This window comes from Scardinius erythrophthalmus (genome assembly GCF_964197995.2).
Source record: "Scardinius erythrophthalmus genome assembly, contig: HAP1_SCAFFOLD_167, whole genome shotgun sequence".
Taxonomy (NCBI): domain Eukaryota; kingdom Metazoa; phylum Chordata; class Actinopteri; order Cypriniformes; family Leuciscidae; genus Scardinius; species Scardinius erythrophthalmus.
The window spans coordinates 6,298-20,000 of record NW_028296444.1 but is presented as its reverse complement, the minus strand read 5'-3'; the positions used below and the strand labels follow the sequence as shown (position 1 = coordinate 20,000).

At 37.5% G+C, this 13,703-nt stretch overlaps 1 protein-coding gene across 1 annotated transcript in view; it reads left to right on the top strand.

Annotated features, from left to right (window-relative positions):
- Positions 1-11,800, top strand: part of LOC308686286 (uncharacterized protein) — a gene marked incomplete at its 3' end in the record, with an annotated part of 76,068 nt that extends 64,268 nt beyond the window's left edge. Inside the window, exons 10-13 of the mRNA XM_081394650.1 lie at positions 3,673-3,864; positions 5,628-5,721; positions 11,127-11,271; positions 11,698-11,800. Of these exons, the coding sequence (XP_081250776.1) occupies positions 3,673-3,864; positions 5,628-5,721; positions 11,127-11,271; positions 11,698-11,800 (534 nt within the window). The remainder of the gene's footprint in view (positions 1-3,672; positions 3,865-5,627; positions 5,722-11,126; positions 11,272-11,697) is intronic.
- Positions 11,801-13,703: the final 1,903 nt, after the last annotated feature.

Here is a 13,703-nt window from a genome sequence, read left to right as displayed (position 1 = left end):
CGTTCTCTGCATTGCTTCTGAACCCGAAATGGTGCCAGATCGCAGCTTTGAGCGTTTCTGGAGTTTTCAAAGCAACCGCTTGAAACCGTTACTGACGTTGTTTTAATGTCCTTCCACATCGCGCGCATGCGTGAATTCAATGACGCGGAAAGTTAAAGTTCACGGGGAAAATCGATCCTCTGAGTTACGGATCGATCTTTAGAAATTAATATGAAAATCGATTCAGAATCGGTGAATCGATTTTTTCAACACAGCCCTAATATCCAATGTGCCGCCTTTTATTCGAAATGAGGAAATCGAGAAAGCTTTGACGCGATATGGGAAAAAAGCTAGTGAGATTAGGATGATCCCGTTGGGGTGTAAAAACGCTGCTCTAAAGCACGTTATGTCCTTCAGGCGGCAGGTATTTATGTTCTTAAATGAGCCAGAGTTGGATATTTCGTTCAGAGTTATGCATGAAGGGAAAGCGTATTTTATTTATGCAAGCACTGGTAATATGAAATGTTTTGAGTGTGGGGACATCGGGCATAAAAGGCACACATGTCCGCACAAAGCCCAGGTTAGTGAAGTGGAAGTTAGGCCTAGTACTTCTGCTGCTGGTGGTGAGAGCAGTAAGTCAGCTTCTGAGGATGTGCAGCCTCAAGCTGGATTACAGGTGAACATCGACAGTAATGGAATGGGTGAAAGTCAGAATAAGAACGTTCATGAAATGGTTGATTCTGGTAGAAATCATGGTATTTCTGAACTGGAGGACGCTAGTGCATTAAATGATGTAGCTACGTTTAGTGTTGAAACTGAAAGGGTTTCTAATGAAATTTCTGAAATGTCTAATTCTGGCGAAATGGGTGTCGCTGATACGGGGATGAGAGATGATGATGCTCTCTCTGATATGTCTGACATTGGATCACAGTGTGGAAGTGTGGACGATGTGTACACATTGCAAGATATAAATAACTTCCTGGATGGGACCTTTGGCAGAACTGTTGAAGTTAAGGAGTTTTTTTCTGATGAGAATAAATTCATTCATACAGTTAAATTGTTGCAGAGAAATGTAAGCTTTGATGCGCTAAGCAAACTAAAAAGGTTCAGGTTGAAGAAGATGTTAACAAAGCTAAGAAAGGACAAAATGAATGCTTCTCAAAACAAATCAAATTTTAATTTACACGGGGTGAACATTTCCTTTTGTTTTTTTCTTTTTCTATCCTCTTTATATCTTCTTTCTTCTATGGAGCTGTTGAGAGTTGCCTCTTTAAATATAAATGGGGGTAGAGATGGGAACAAATTAGCGATGGTATCAGAGTTATTTAGTATGAAAAAAATAAATGTAGCTTTCTTACAAGAAACACACACTACTCTAGATAATGAATCTGAATGGAGTAGATGGTGGGAAGGAGAAAGTGTTTTAAGTCATGGGACAAATACATGTGCTGGTATCGCTATTTTGTTTTCTAAAGGAATGAAAGTTAATATTTTAGCTGTTGAAGAAATTGTAAAAGGAAGAATATTGCTGTTAAAAATAGAATATGAAGGATCTGTGTTTATACTGATAAATGTTTATGCACCTAATAATGGACCTGAGCGTGTGAGGTATTTTTTACAGTTAAGGAGTGCTTTTCAAAACATTGATGACAATGTTTGTACTATCATTGGAGGTGATTGGAATTGCACTATTGATTTTATTCTTGATAGAAATGGAGAGGAACCCCATCATGAATCAAGTGTTGTATTATTAAAAATTTTAAAAGAGTTTGAATTAATAGATATTTGGAGAAGGAATATAGCAATTAAACAGTATACTTGGCTCAAAGTATCTAATAATAGGGTTAGCGGAGCTAGATTAGATAGATTTTATATAGGTAAAGAATGGAACAATAAAATAACGGATGTTTCTATCTTACCAGTTGGTTTCTCAGATCACCACTTAATATTGTTTGCTTTAAATATAAAAAGAACTGCAAAACCAAACTATTTTTGGCATTTCAATACTAAACTTTTGCAAGATGCTTTATTTTGTGAGAATTTTCTTTTCTTTTGGAATGACTGGAAGTTGAAAAAGGTTTCTTTTGAAAATGTGCTTATGTGGTGGGAGGTTGGCAAAGCAAACATAAGAACTTTTTGTCAAAATTATAGTTCACATTCTACTTCCATGGTGAAAGCAGTGATACAGAGACTTCAAAGGGATATACAGGCTTTGGAGAATATTCTTATGATAAATAATGATGATGGACAAATAAAAAATGAACATTTAAATAAAAAGAAAGAACTTGGTTCATTATTACAAGAACAAGTGAAGGGAGCATTAATAAGAGCAAGAATTTGTTCTATTAAGGACATGGATGCTCCTTCCTCATATTTTTTTAATCTTGAAAAGAGAACTGTTAAACAAAAGCTAATGTATCATCTTCGGCGACCTGACAGGGTCATAACCTCTGATCCATTGGAAATAAGGAAACTGGCAGTTAAGTTCTATACAGATCTATATGATGTTGAGACGTGTGATCTTGAATGTGTGTCTGATTTGCTGAGTGATCTACCAACATTGACTAATGAACAGAAGGAATCCTTGGATGGACAGATTACTTTCCAGGAGATCACTGAGGCAATGAGTCAGTTGTCAAATGGCCGTTCGCCAGGAATTGATGGCTTGCCGGCAGAGTTTTTTCAGGCATTTTGGAGTGTACTTGGAAGTGACTTATATGAAGTTTTATTGGAAAGTATAAGGAACAAGCTACTTCCTATAAGCTGTCGAAGAGCAGTCCTTTCCTTGCTCCCTAAAAAGGGGGATTTGTGCCTTCTAAAGAACTGGAGACCTGTTTCTTTACTGTGTATGGACTATAAAATTCTTTCAAAATGCTTAGCAAATAGATTGAAACATGTTTTGGAGGTATTAGTTCACAGGGATCAAACATACTGTATTCCTAATAGGTCAATTATGGACAATCTTTTTTTGTTAAGAGATGTCATTGATCTTAATCAATTCAATAATGTTGACCTGGGTGTGTTGTCGTTAGACCAAGAGAAGGCTTTCGACAGAGTCAATCATGTATATCTTTTTGAGGTTTTGAAAAGTTTTGGGTTTGGGAAGAATTTTATATCATATATTCAACTGCTATATTCTGATGTTTTTGTGATTGTAAAAGCTGGTGGAGGATTGAGTGCGCCAATACCTGTGCTAAAAGGGATTAGGCAAGGCTGTCCACTGTCTGGACAGATATATAGCCTTGTTATTGAACCATTGCTGTGCAGGCTAAGAAGGGACCTCAGTGGAATCAATGTAATGCATGGAATCTCCATATCAGCTTATGCTGATGATGTTACTGTTTTTATTTCAAATCAAAATGATGTTAATATTTTAACTGAAACAATGAGAAATTATGGAAAGGCATCTTCAGCAAGGGTAAATTGGGGAAAGAGTGAGGGACTTATTATTGGTCAGTGGAAGGGTGGGCAAGGACCTCCAAAACTACCTGGTGGATTGTTGTGGGAAAGAGATGGGCTGAAAATGTTGGGTTGCTTTTTGGGAAATAAGCAGTTTCAGAATAGGAATTGGGAGGGAATGCTGGAAAAGGTGCCTGCCCGATTGTTTAAATGGAAATCGCTATCACCATTGATGTCATACAGAGGAAGAGTTCTGGTTGTGAATAATCTGGCTGCCTCAATTTTGTGGCATAGACTCATTGTAATGGAACCACCTGAGGATTTGATTTGCAAAATACAGAGGACATTTGTGGAGTTTTTCTGGAGTGGGGAGCATTGGATTCGAGCGGCAGCACTCTACCTTCCCGTGTGCGAGGGAGGTCAGGGTCTGGTGGATGTGTGGAGCAGGATCTGTGCTTTCAGAATACAAGCGGCGCAGAGGTTCCTGTATTGTAAGGACTTAACCTGGACTGAGACTGCAAAAATTATTCTACAAAAAGCTGGTGGTCTTAAATTAGACAGACATCTGTTTTTGATGGAACTGCATAAAGTGAATCTGTCTGAGATTACACCCTTTTATCGGTCAATGTTGCACTCTTGGAGAACTGTTTTTAAAGTGGAAAGAGATGTTGAGGAATCCGGGAGTTGGATACGAGAGGAATGCTTGTTTTTTAACCCATTGATTCAGACAAGACTTTTGTCAGTTGTAAGCGTGCGAGAATGTTTACAAAGACATGGTATTGTAAAGTTGGGGCAACTTTTAAATAATGATCGATGGGAATCCATAGAAACCCTGAGAGAAGTGACAGGACTAAAGTCTTTGCGCTTGGCAGAGAAGCTGGTAGAAGAAATAGTCAATGCATTACCAAGTGGCTATAGGAAAAACATCGGACAAGGATTTCCGTCAGACTCAAGCAATGAACCCGACTTTCCAAAAATCAGAGTTGCTGCTGTCGTCGGTGAAGGACAGGAGGATGAATCTGTAGTCTCAATTTTGTCTTTTAAAACTCCACAGCTGAACTTGTTTGAAATGACATCAAAGAAAGCCATATACAACACTGTAGTAAAAGTTTTGCATCAAGTTTTACTCAGAGGACAAAAGATCTCGAGGTGGCCAGTTTTGCTAAAGCCAGATTTTCTTGTAAGAGATAGATGGAGAACTCTGTATAAACCTCCAGTCGAGAAAAGAACAGCGGATCTTCAATGGAGAATAATTCATGGTGCAATAGCTACAGACAAACATGTGGCGCACCTGAACCCAGCAGTAGGGGTGGGATGTAGGTTCTGTGGGGAAGAAGAGAATTTAGAGCATCTGTTTTTAAAATGTCATAGATTGGAAGGTCTTTTTGTTGCTCTTAGTAGGTTGTTTCAAAGTTTTGGTGAAGATTTCTCAGATGAAGTTTTTATAGGGGGTGTGAAATATAACTTTTCAAAAAGAAGGAAGATGTGTCTGTTAAATTATCTAATCGGAACTGCGAAATTGGCAATATGGAAAACCAGGAAAAATCAGGGTTTACAGCTTAATAGTATAAATGTTGAAATGATGTTTATGAAGTAAGTAGCTGGCAGATTAAGGATAGAATTTGCATACTATAATCTTGTAAAAAATGAGATGGGTTTCAATGATCTGTGGTGTGTTAATGATGTTTTGTGTGTTGTTTCTGATGGACATCTGGTTTTGAAAATGTAATTTTCAATTTTTTATTTATTTTAATCCGTTTTCATATAATGTGAATTGTTGAAAATTTAGTGCTGTTTTAAAATAAAGGTTTTGTAAATCTCTCTCTCTCTCTCTCTCTCACGCGCGCTCTCTTGCTCTCTCTCTCTCTCTCTCTCTCTCTCGCTCTTGCTCTCTCTCTCTCTCTCTCTCTCTCTCTCTCTCTCGCGCTCATGTGCGTGTTTGGCGTGGTGAGGAGTGTGAGGTGTTTGTTTGATCTTTACACTTTTCTCCTTTTTTTCCATACTTTATGTTTTTTTTTTCTTTTTCTTTTTCTCACCGTAGTTTAAAATTAATTGTGAAGTAGTAAGAATTTGTTTTTCATTTTGGTTGCATCCATTCGTGGACGATAAACATGGCCTCGCCTTCTAATGAGGGAACGCCGGTTTTCTCGAAAATGTTTTCCCGATCAAATTTGTTTCGGTGGAGGATGTAGGCTACTTATGGCTATGGGAAAGATTGTTGGCCATGATAAGATTGTTTCGGCGTCTAGGATGAACAAGGCCGTTGTAGTGTTTTTAGAAGAAGAGAAATTTGTGAATGTGCTTGTAGAGAGTGGAATTGAAATGTCGGACACGTTTGTGCAGGTGACACCTCTGCGTTCCCCTGCGACGCGTGTCATAATCTCGAATGCGCCCCCGTTCATAAAAAATGAAGCGATATTAAAAGAACTAAGTCGTTTTGGAAAATTTGCGAGTGCAATTAGAGCTGTTCCGCTCGGCTGTAAGAACGATGCACTGAAGCACGTAACTTCTTTTCGGAGACAGGTTTTCATGTTTTTGCAAGCACAAACAAAGTTTTTGGAAGTGTCTTTCCGTATACAACACGGTGAAAGCTCTTACATGATCTTCGCAACAACGGAAAGTATGCGATGTTTTGAATGTGGGGACTTAGGCCACAAGAAATTGTTTTGTCCTCACAGAAAACAAAATGAGGAGAAAAGTGCAGAGACTGAAAACATTGAAATGAGTAATCAGTCGGATCGCGGTAAAACTGACAAAACTGAAAAAAGATCCACGCTTTTAAAAGAGACGTCGGCGCAATCGAAAAATAAAAAACAAAAAGTACAAAATGAAAAACAAACCGAGGAGACTCAGGATAAAAGTCCAACTAACAGTGGACGTAGGCCTTCTCATTCCCTTGAGAACATACAGCTTTCAGAAGGACAGGTTGAGTCAGATAAGGAGCCAATGTCAAGATCAGAGGTGAGTGACTCTTCTCCTAAAGTGCTTGATGTTTCAGGAGTTGTTGATCAGAGTAATATATGTGGCAAGGATATGGAAATTGAAAAGGCTTGTGGAAGTGGTTTACAATTTGTTGAGAATGACGTTGATGATGTGTGTGTACCGTAGATGAATCAAGATGTGATAGTGACAGTTGTTCAGAAGTTTCTGAGTTTGAGTTGAGTCAATCATCTGAGGATTTGTATACTGTGGAAGAAGTTAATGATTTTCTGGATCAAACAAAAGGACAGAAAGTTGATGTCCTGAAGTTTTTTGAAGTCCTGAAGAGGTCAGTTATGAGTGTTCAGAAGAGTGTAGGTAGTGACGTCATATCAAAACAAAAAAGATTTCGTCTGAAGAAACTGGCTACAGTAGTTCGTAAAAGTTTAAAAGGAAAGAGAAAGAATAAATAGGTTCACATGGTGATGGGTGCTGCTCTTATCTATTTCCTTCTGTCTTTTTTCTTTCTTGTTTCTCTTCCCCTCCTTTAGCATGCAAATCTTAAGAGTTAGTTCTTTAAATGTTAATGGTGCGAGGAGTAGAGAAAAACGAGGTTTATTAACTGAGTTTCTTAAGCTTAAAGAATCGCATGTAACTTTTTTACAAGAAACTCATAGTGATGAGAGTAATGAGGCAGATTGGGGATTGTGTTGGGAGGGCAGTTACTCTTTAAGCCATGGAACAAATTTAAGTGCTGGGGTAGCCATACTTTTTTCACCTTACCTCAATGTTGATGTATTGTCAAGCGTAGAATTAGAAAAAGGTCGCCTTCTTGTTGTAAAAACAAAAATTGATGAATACAACTTTATATTTGTTAATATTTATGCTCCAAACAGAAGTGCAGATAGAATAATTCTATTTAAAAGACTGAGTGAATATTTGAGAAATGTAAATGCTGATGATTTCCTAATAGTAGGAGGTGACTGGAATTGTACAGTTGATTTTACATTAGATAGGAATAATACTGAACCAGATTTTGAATCACCTGCTTTGTTAAAAAATTTTATCTTTCAAAACAATTTGTTGGATGTGTGGAGAGAGAGGAATTTAAAAGTAAAAAAATATACTTGGGTGAAAATTTCACAAGGGAGAATAAGTGCAGCTAGATTAGATAGATTCTATGTTTGTAAGAGAACTAATAACAGGATTGTGGCTGTGAACATTGCACCATGTAGTTTTTCAGATCACCATTTTGTTTCTTATTATTTTACTTTGTCACAAACTCAGTGCAAAAGTCCTTACTGGAAATTGAATGTACGTTTATTTCAGGAGAAAGACTTTATTGAGAGATTTAAATGTTTTTGGGGGTTTTGGGTTTCTCAGAAATGTGAATATGAAAACTTAATTCAGTGGTGGGAATTGGGAAAAACACAAATTAGAATTTTTTGTCAACAGTTTTCTTCTTTCTCTACAACACAAATTAAGAGAAAAATCAATGAATTAGAAAAGGAAATCGTACAGATTACTTCGAATGTGGTGCTGCAACCAGATACTGTAATGACTGAGAACTTATGTGAGAGAAAGAATACTCTTACATCTCTTTTACAAGTGCAAGCTAAGGGGGCACTTATAATGTCACGTTTTTTGTCTGTACGTGATATGGATGCACCAACTACATATTTTTTTAATCTTGAAAAAGTTTCAAAAAAGCAGAGTGTAATGCATTGTCTGACATACCCAGATGGGTCTAAAACATCTGACCCAAAGAAGATGAGGAAAATTGCTGTGGACTTTTATTCAGAACTCTTTAGAGCTGAAAACTGTGATTCACAGAGTACATCGGACTTGATTGAACAACTTCCTACTCTTAATGAAAAACAACGAGAAAGCTTGGACAGTGTTTTTTCTTTTCAAGAACTTACTGAAGCAGTACAACAGTTGAAGGCTTGTCGTGCACCAGGTATTGACGGTCTGCCGGGGGAATTTTATAAAGTCATGTGGGGAATCATAGGTAAAGACTTTTTTGAGGTGGTACAGAAGTGTTATGAGGAACAATATCTTCCCAGGAGTTGTCAGAGGGCTGTTCTTGTTCTTATTCCCAAAAAAGGAGACATAAGTCTCATGAAGAACTGGAGACCCGTTTCCATCCTCACCACTGATTATAAAATTCTGGCAAAGGTTTTGGTCAATAGATTGAAGTGTGTTTTGAGTTATATCATTCATAAGGATCAATCATATTGTATTCCGGATAGAACTATTTATGACAATATTTTTCTAGTGAGAGATTTACTGGATTATTGTAAATTAAATGGTATTAATTTAGGTCTTCTATCGTTAGACCAAGAGAAAGCATTTGATCGTGTAGATCATGAGTATTTATTCAGAACACTAAAAGCTTTTGGTTGCGGTGATGTTTTTTTATCTGGATTAAGACTTTGTATACAAATGCTTCATGTTTAGTGAAAATTGGAGGAGATTTAAGTCCACCAATTCAAATGCAAAGGGGAATCAGACAGGGGTGCCCTTTGTCTGGTCAGTTGTATGCATTAGCAGTTGAACCTTTGTTGTGTTTATTTAGGAGAAATGTGTCTACTCTGGTATATGTATAGGAAACAGTATTCATAATGAAATCAAGCTGACTGCATATGCAGATGATATTACTGTTTTTGTCAAGAATCAAAAAGATGTAAACACAATTAGTAAGTGTCTATGTTTATATGAAAAGGCATCATCTGCTAAGTTAAATTGGAGTAAAACGGAAGCATTGTGGTGTCTTGAACATTCAATAGAAGTTTTACCAGTTATTCCTGAAAATGTAAAATGGGGAAAAATAGGTTTAAAATTTTTAGGGATTTTTTTAGGAAGTGAAGAGTTTAAAAAAAAGATTTGGGAGAATGTAAAGGATAAAGTTTGTGCTAAGTTGTCTAAATGGAACTGGTTGCTGCCTCAGCTATCGTATAGGGGAAGGGTGCTGGTTATCAACAATTTAGTGGCATCCACCCTATGGCACAGGCTAAATGTTCTGGACCCACCAATGGACTTTTTTGTGGATATCCAGAGAGTTCTTGTTAATTTTTTCTGGACTGGAAAGCACTGGGTGAAAGAGGCAGTCTTGTATCTACCAGTTCATGAAGGAGGACAAGGCCTAATTGAATTAAAATCCAGGTATGCGGCTTTTCGTCTTAAGACTGTCCAATTTCTTTACCATCAAGATCAGAACTGGATGGAAGTGGCATGTGCCCTCTTGAGGAGGGTGGGTCGTCTGGGTCTCGACAGACATCTGTTCTTAATGAACTTGAAGAATATGGACCTTAATGGACTCACATCTTTTTATGCTTCAGCTTTACAAGTGTGGCAGTTTTTTTTTGTGGAAAGAGTTAATGTCTGGACTTTGGAAGAACCTTTGTTTTTTAATGGACTTTTGTCTACTGAGCTGCTGAATTCAGGCACTCTACGTAATAATCTGATAAAAGCTGGCATTTGTAAAATTGGACATTTAAAGATTAACAACCAGTGGATTACAGTGGAAGAATTGCATCTTAAAACAGACATTCGGTCTCTTCGAGTTCTTCAAAGATTGCTGGAGGAAATAAAGAATCTTTTGTGTCTTCGGATATTACATTTGGAGAACTTTGATGGATTATTCCCTGAAATACGTGTGTCTGCGGAAGTGAGAGATTGGGAAGAGACTGAAGGGAGTCTATTGACTTTTAGAACACCTGAACTTGGAAACTTTGAACTTCTTTCCAAAAAAGCCCTGTATACGATTTGTGTTAAAACTCTTAATCTAAGAGCTCTTGACAAAGTGATCGAGTCAAAGTGGATCGGAGTGGCTGAGCAAGGATCTTCCCCGAAAGGTAGTTGGAGGTCCCTGTACAAGAAGCCCACTGAGAAAAGATTAGGTTATTTTCAGTGGCGGATTGTACATTGGGCAATAGCCACAAACAGATACAAAGCACATCTGGATCCTTTGCATAGTGTAGAGTGTTGTTTTTGTGGGGAATCTGAAACAGTTAATCATCTTTTTGTTGAATGTTCAAGATTAAGTGGACTTTTTTGGTTGTTAAAAGAAGTTTGCCAAAGGTTGGGTTTTTTGTTTACTAATGGGTTATTTATATTTGGGCCAAAATATAGTGCTGCAAATAAACAAAAAGTTGTATTACTGAATTTTATTTTTGGTAAAGCAAAGATGGCAATTTGGTTAACCAGGAAAAACAAGTCTCTTAATTTAAGTGGAGTAGATCCAGTGCATATGTTAAAAGGTTTTATAAAGGGACGCTTGATGCTGGAGTTTGCTTATTATGAAATGACCAATGATATTGAGGCCTTTTTTTTGATGTGGGGAACCGAAGGTGTGCTGTGTAAGCCCAGTGAAGGGCAAGGTTATCAGATAAGTTTTGGAGTGTTATAATAAGAGAATTTGTGTTGTATTTGCTATTTTTATTTTTATTTTTTTTCTATTATTATTATACTTTTTTTTAAGGTGTTTGAATAATGTTTTAAGGTGTTGGTTTATATAATATTTCTTTTTTGATTATGTTTTGAAAAAATTATTGTAAAATAAATGATTTTAAATAAATAAAACAGATTTTAAAGATCTCTCTCTCTCTCTCTCTCTCTCTCTCTCTCTCTCTCTCTCTCTCTCTCTCTCTCTCTCTCTCTCTCACGTGGTGCATGTTGGGAGTTTGTGGGTGAGAGTGGTGCTGGGTGAGGACCTGAGCTGTGTTTTTTTTTTCACATAGTCTTTATTACTGGGATTTTGTTTTCTCTTTTTTTTCTGCATGGTTTAAAATTAGTTTTTTGACTTAGTTTTTGCGGGTATTGCGCAGGGAGAGATGGCGTCTCATGAGGAGGTGCCGTCTTTGTCCTTGCCTAATGGCTTTAGGTGTGTGCCCGAGGATGGCGTCACAGTGGAAGACGTGCTTATTTCGGCTGGAGGGGAAGTAGGACACGAGAATATAGTGTCCGCTTCTCGTATGAATAAAGCTGTAGTAGTGTTTTTGAAAGAACACAATTTTGTCAATCGTTTAATCGAGAATGGTATCGTTATAAATTATAACTTTGTTCAGGTTACCCCACTATACGCTCCAACAGTTAAAATTACAGTATCGAATGTTCCACCTTTTATTCCGGATGAAGCGTTGGAACGGGAATTAGTTTTGGCCAATTTGCCAGTGGTTTTAAAACAATCACGTTAGGCTGTAAACACCCGTCTTTGAAACACGTCACATCTTTTAGAAGACAGGTGTTTATGTTTTTAGACTCCCCCGAAAACACGCTGGATGTTTCATTTCGAGTACGACACGAAGGCAAAACTTGTATGGTGTACGCAAGCACTGGCAGTTTAAGGTGCTTCGATTGCAGCGAATTAGGGCATAAAAAGTTTGCATGCCCTCACAGCGAGCGCGCACCAGAGGATAGGCAAAGGCCCACTGTCTCAGGAGAGGGAGATGCGGTGGAGCAGGAGCGCGCTGCTCAAGAGGAACACGCAGGTCCAGCGGAGGTGAGCGTTTCTGGTGCGGCGCTGTCCGCTATTGAAGTACATGATAATGCTGTGACTAATACTAGTGTGTATGAACGTCAGCAAAATGAAAATACTGCAAATACTGTTCAAAATATCAATGCTGATGAGCAGCAAGATGATGGTGTGGAAATTGCAGGGCCAAGCAGGTGTGAGTCTGTTGTTGGGTCGGCTATAAGGAAGAGAGAGTTGTGTTTGAGTAATGATGGTAGTGCAGTAGAGGATGATGCATCTGACGAAAATGTTTCTCTTCTTGATTATGAATGTGACTCCCAAGGAGGGTCTGTATGTGGACTTGAGGGCGATTCTCAAGATATGTCCATTAAAGATCCCTCTTTGTATACATTAGATGAAATTAATGGGTTTCTTGATGAGACATTTGGAAAACAAGTCAACATTAAATAATTTTTTCCTGATGATGGAAAATTTGAGAGGTCCGTGGCGGTTCTTCAAAAGACTGTAAATCTTGATCAGCTGAGTGAAAAGAAACGTTTTCGTTTAAAAAAACATGTCACAGTTATTAGAAAATGTAGAATGGTGGATAAAAAGAAGAGGCTAAAGGCATTTTTATAAACGATTAGCCATGCATCACGCGGTGTTCTTCTCTTTATTTCTTCTGGTTTCTTCTGCCGTTGTCTTTTTTCTCTCCTCCCTAAACTTATACATGGATCTTTTGAGGGTGGGTTCATTAAATATTAATGGAGGGAGGGATAGTCATAAACGAGGTTTGGTGTCTGAAATCATGAAAAATAAAAAGTTACATGTCATTTTACTGCAAGAAACACATAGCGATATGGATAACGAAATAGAGTGGGGAATGTGGTGGAAAGGTCAACATGTACTTAGCCATGGTACAAATCTGAGCGCTGGAGTTGCTCTTCTTTTTTCTCCAGATATAAAAGTTAGCATTGAAAAAACAGAGGAATTTGTATAAGGTCGCCTGGTTCTTGTCAAAACTATTACTGAAGGGATGACAATTTATTTTATAAATGTTTATGCACCAAATGTGGGAAATGAGCCATTACAGTTGTTTAGAATGCTAACTAATGTCTTAAAACAGGATTTTAGTGATGGAGACATCATCATTGGTGGGGATTGGAATTGTACAGAATGTTTTAATGTTGACCGTAATAATGAAGAGCCTCACATGCTTTCATCCAACTATTTGTCAAGATTGGTGAAAGAGGCCGAACTTTTAGACATGTGGAGAATCAAGCATCCGGTAGATAAACAATACATGGGTTAAAATTTCTGAAAATAGAATAAGTGCTGCTCGCTTAGACAGAATTTATGTTTCAAAAAATTTAAATAACAGGATTATTGATTGTTTTATTACTCCTGTAGGTTTTTCTGATCACCATCTTGTTTATATTTCAGTAAACATGGCACAATTTCCAAGAAAATCTTCTTATTGACATTTTAATGCTAAACTGTTACAGGATGCTTTATTTTTCGAACATTTTGTGGTTTTTTGGAATCATTGGAAGGGGAAGAAACATGATTTTGAAAATTTAAAACAATGGTGGGAGGTTGGGAAAACTCAAATAAAATGATCCTGTCAACAGTACACTGCATATTGTACAACTACTCAACGAGAAACAATTCAAGCTCTGGAAAGAGATATAGAGTCTATAGAGACAGAAATGATAAGACATGACCCAGTTTTTATCAACAACTTACAACAGAAAAAGAAAAAGCTAAGTTTTCATTTGAATGAGAGGGTGAAAGCAGCTTTAGTGAGGTCACGTTTTACATCAGTTACTGAGATGGAGGGCCCCAAGTGCCTATTTTTTTTTATTTAGAGCGTTCAGTGGCACAGTCTAAGCAGATGACATGTTTACGTCTTCCAGATGGGAAGATTACAAATGACTTTATAGAAATGCGT